Genomic DNA, 5,129 nt, shown 5'->3' with positions numbered 1-5,129 from the left:
ATGACTGAAGAAGATCAAGGTCCGCATGATCAGATGATGGGTACCATGTGTGAAACCCAATCATGGGGTCTCTCCAATTGTGAAAACACAGGTGGAATCAAAGAGAATTCAACCGTGAAGCCTCTCAACCAAGGAGATGGAGGAAATGAAGGAGAAGCTCTCATGAATAATAAGCGAAGCCGAGGGAATGCTAGTGGAACTGAGAAGAATGTTGTTATTAGTGGTGAAGCAAGACATGGAAAGCGTCTCGAATCTGAGCATGAAATGCATATATGGACCGAGAGAGAAAGGAGGAAGAAAATGAGGAATATGTTTGCTAGTCTTCATGCTTTGCTTCCTCAGCTTCCTTCTAAGGTAAATTCAAGTTGATTTCAAGGTTAAATTTGATATAATTTTATTCTGTTTTTTTTTTTTATCAAGATTTTCTCTCTGTTAATTCTTGCATGACATGACTCTATATATATTCTTCTTTTGGATTAATTAGTTTATATCTTTTGTAAAAGGAGTATGCCTTTTTTTCACCATAAAGTTTATCTGTATATGTTGTATGTCATGTTCATTACATTTCCTTGATCTTTATCCAGTTTGGGGAGTTAGGAAATAAAGAAAGGACACAAACCTCTGTACTTCCATGTACTTTTTCTTTCCTTATCAGATTCAAGAAAATCATAAACAACAATTTTCTAGTAGTATTCTTTTTTGTGTTTTATATAAAAATTCAAACAATATATATAATATAATAAAACAAAAAGCAAGAGAATGCCTATGAAACTACAAAAGATTTTTTCCCCCTTGTACATGAACTTTTAAGATCCCTTATCTAGTGTTATTGAAGGGCACAAGAAAAAATTCAGTCCTTACAAGGGCTATAAACCTCCTTATGGGCTGGTACGATGGCTTAAAGGGAATATCAAATTATGGTCGCAACAAATAGTTTGACTATATCTCTTAAAATGGAAATCTTTAGGTATTGGCCTCTCTGCATTTAAGTTTTATGTATTTCATTCCCAACCAAATAATTTGAACAAAGAATAAATGAAATCTCTTGAAAAAAAATCCAAATAGAATGAATAAAAAAATATTTTAGTTATATTTGTGTAATAGATAATTTGTTTAATAACCGATTCATTAATAATAAACCATCTATGTAATTAAAATACTGGATTATTGTTTCATGTTATAGGAGATAAATTTATTTCCTACACATATATAAAAATGTGCGTCCCTCATATTTTCTATTTTTTTTTCTTCTCCTTAGTTGGACTCACATGAACCCCACCCATTTTTATGTACGTGTAGAAAATAAATTTATCTCCAACAATATATGTGTCTCGCATATTTTTATGTGTGTGAAAGAGATAAATTTATCTTCTACAACATGAGAAACATTAAATACTTAAAATACATTTGATTACAATTTTGTTTTGATCCGAAAACGGTACATACGTTAGGTATCATATGATAGATATAACACGCATGATGTATGTTAGCAATAGTGCCGCCGTGAAGAGGATGAGCTTTAGCCTCGACTCAATCGGTGGCAATCCGTTCTCATTGGCACATAAATAGAAATGAAGGATGAACTTTCCCTATGGTGGCGTTGTAGCTAATATGTGTTGAGCACATCATGTCCATGCATCACGCTGTGCACAAAGTGCAACAACACCATGATGCCGTTTTCACTAAGCATCACCATCATGCATTGCAACTTGTTATACAAATTTTTTTTTTTATAACAACTTGTTATACAAAATTCGATGTAGCTCCGATATGAGAAGAGAAAATGATCATTTTATTTATGATAAATCATTATGAATGATTGAGATCTTCTCAAGATATAAAAATATGATCCCCTAATTGTGAATGGTTTAGTAGAGAACACATAAAAATATGATTCCCTAATTGTGAATGGTTTAGTAGAGAACACGATAAGTATCTTATTATTATTATTAGATTACTATTTTTATTTTTATTTTTATTTTTATTTTTGTTGTTTATATTACTAAAGTTAAAGTGAATGGGGTATTGGGAAATAGGTAAAAAATAATAATTTCAATATATCACTTTTTTATTATAAATTTTTGAAAAACTATAATAAAAGAATTTCTTTTGTATTAAAATAAATAGTTATGACCACGAGTAAAACTTATTTCTATCCAAATATGACCTCATATTCACCAAAAATAAAAATACCCACCTCACGAGTCACGACAACCAATGCATTTAAGTTTAGGTAAAACAAAAGATACTATTACACCATAATATAAATCATTAAAAAAATCTTCACCCAACTTTTTAAGATTTTGAATTGAAATGATTCTTTATACGATATTAAAGTTTCGGTGATCACAAAGTCATGAGTTCGATCCTCACTATTCCCATTGTCGAGTGAAATTAAAATAAACACAAGGTAAAATTAAAAATATTGGGCTTGTGCAATATCCATACTTCAAGCCCAAAGAGCTTTTATATGAGGGGTGTGTTAGAGCATAATATAAACCATTAAAAAAACCCTCACGCAACACCTTAAGATTTTGGGTTGAAATGTTCTTTACATATACTTTAATTTTGATATTTCGAATGAAAATTCAATACTATTTATTTCTTTTTTGTTGAGAGTGAGATAATTAAAATATAAATGCACATAGACGAGTACAAAAAGATTTCTATTTTAGGAATGCGGTCAAACTGTTTGTTCTTACCATAATTTGATTGTTAGGGGAAACCGTGGCGGGTGACTACTGCCAATGAGCTAAGTTTAGTTCATTCACATTAAGTGGATCTGACACCATGTTTCAATATAGCAAAGAGGAAAAAAAAAAAAAATTCTTCAAAGATTTTTGGAAAATTACAATAAATGGATTTCTTTTATTTTAAAGTAGAATGATTAGCATGAGTAGAACTTATTTCTACCCAAATATCCACCTCAATGACAACCACCACACTTAAGCTTCGGTGGAACAATAATATGTTTTCTAAGATTCTTTGATTTTGATCTTTTGTAGGCTGACAAATCAACCATTGTGGATGAAGCAGTGAGCTACATAAAAAATCTAGAGCAAACTCTGGAGAAGCTAGAAAAACAAAAACAAGAAAGGCTCCAATCTGTCTCCACTTTTGGGTGTGAGTCATCTGTGATGAACTCGCAGTGGCATCCTTATGATTCAAGGCAAGCATTCATTACTGCTAATCAGGGACCTTCTAACAATGTGTCCAGTGCAATGGTTACTTCAAATCCTTCAAATTCACTTTCATCCCCTGAGCAGCCCATAGCTTTTCAAACTTGGACTTCTCCGAATGTAGTATTGAACATTTGTGGAGATGAAGCACAATTCTGCATATGGGCAGCCAAGAAGCCAGGCCTCTTTACCACCATTGCTTTTGTGTTGGAGAAGCACAACATAGATGTCATCTCTGCCAACATTTTGTGCAATGGTAATGGAAACGGATACATGATTCTAGCCCGTGTAAGTTTGAAACTCGATCACCATCTTATCCTTCTCTTAATATGTTTTGCATGCTTTGTGGATTCTATTTAGGTAATGTATCAATTGTTTTTGATTCAATGTCATTGGACTTCTCATTGATTTCCTGAACCAATAATAATTAATCAATGATTCTCTTATAATCAGGTTTGCTAGCTCCATAACTTGACATAACATTCTATATATAGTTACATTTACGGAAAAAGTGTGTCATTTTAAAAGATGTAAAATTATGTCATTTTAAGAGAGAGAAAGAGATAGATAAAGGAGGAGAGAGTTGACAAAAAAAATAAGGTGTGGGTCACACCTTTTTGTGAAAATGAAAGGATATAAGTTGTGTCATTTAAAAGGATAAACACTTTTCCCTACATTTATTTAGTGGCTTTGAAATCCCTGTTTTATGATTTGGGTTCTTATATCATATATATGTTAAAACTAAAATAATAAATCATGCACATGATTATAAAATACCAAATGACAATAAATTAGAGTTATGAATGTGTATCCCTTGTTGGATCATCACAAAGTCGGAGAAGAACGGCTGAAAATAAGGGAACAAGATGCTAGAGTCTTCCTCTTTATCGCCTATTTAGAAATTGGCAGCCTTTAGCGATGAGAACATAATTGGCGTATGGAGATGAGAACATAATTGGCTTATGGAGTTTAACTCCAATATAAATAGGCTAGAGAGGGGATCTAGCTAATAACCCAGAGAAGAGTTTGTCTCCACTGGATCCACCCATCATGAAAAATCAGGGTCACACTAAAACCTACACTGCTGTCCAACTAGGCCCAATAACAACATATTACCCCAATTCAATGTGATCACAATGAACTAGTTACAATATAATATTGAAATATTCATTAACCCGATTAATTTTAAAACACAAAACTAATTAATTAATATTGTACACATATAAATAAAAATTCTAACAATATATGGAATATACATATGAATAACAACTTACAATCGAGGTTGAGTCAAACAATATGAAACCTTATGACAAGTTCTAATTTCGGAAGTGAGATTATATATTCAATACCACAAAAATCAGCTAGCTTAAGAGTCAACTCTACCCTCTCAATAATGATAACTAGGAGTAGTAGTAGCTTGAGATCCGTATAATTCAGCCAAGAAAAGAGAGGAAAACTCAAAAATATAATATAATGTTTTTTTGGCAAACATGAATGTTGATATTTTGTCTTCCTAAATTATAAGTGAAACTTTAGGAGACAAAATCAAAGAACAACAAAAAATAAATCATTTTGCTGCTTACATCAACAGTGCAAATATAAATGGTCTAATTTGACTGAACTAAATTGGGTTACTCTTGCAGGCAAAAAGGGCTTCACATTCATTCTCAGGTGCAAATTCAGTGGAGGAAACTTACAGGCAAGCGGCTGGAGAGATTATGATATGGATCACTTAAAATTTTGATGATAAAAAACTTGTCTTCTCATCACATTTAATGTGGATTTTTGTTTTCCCTAAAAACAGTTAGAAAGCTTTTATGGCCAAACTTGATGGTTCTAAAAGCAAATGGATATATATAAGCTTTTATCTTTTTGGTTTAAAGTTTGAACTATTTTGGATGTTTTTGGAGAGTTATGTGCCAATATGATTCTTAAGGTTCTATTAAAGTG

General features: G+C 31.9%; 1 protein-coding gene across 1 annotated transcript; it reads left to right on the top strand.

Moving 5' to 3' along the window:
• On the top strand, positions 1–4,915 carry LOC133300696 (transcription factor bHLH95). Its single transcript, XM_061500272.1, has 3 exons — positions 1–354; positions 3,006–3,467; positions 4,823–4,915. The coding sequence occupies exons 1-3, from the start codon at positions 1–3 to the stop codon at positions 4,913–4,915; spliced, it is 909 nt and encodes a 302-aa protein (XP_061356256.1).
• The last annotated feature ends 214 nt before the right edge of the window (positions 4,916–5,129 follow it).

The sequence above is a fragment of the Gastrolobium bilobum genome, unplaced genomic scaffold, assembly GCF_033153095.1.
Source record: "Gastrolobium bilobum isolate Gb01-03AN ecotype WA unplaced genomic scaffold, APGP_CSIRO_Gbil_v1 utg19070, whole genome shotgun sequence".
Lineage (NCBI taxonomy): Eukaryota > Viridiplantae > Streptophyta > Magnoliopsida > Fabales > Fabaceae > Gastrolobium > Gastrolobium bilobum.
This window is presented reverse-complemented; position numbering and strand designations above follow the sequence as displayed.

Excerpts from the sequence above, each read along its gene's own strand:
- LOC133300696 (XM_061500272.1), top strand. The coding sequence starts at position 1 with ATGACTGAAGAAGATCAAGGTCCGCATGATCAGATGATGGGTACCATG. Across the intron at positions 355-3,005 it reads TTCCTCAGCTTCCTTCTAAG|GCTGACAAATCAACCATTGT; the intron begins GTAAATTCAAGT and ends GATCTTTTGTAG. Across the intron at positions 3,468-4,822 it reads GATACATGATTCTAGCCCGT|GCAAAAAGGGCTTCACATTC; the intron begins GTAAGTTTGAAA and ends TTACTCTTGCAG.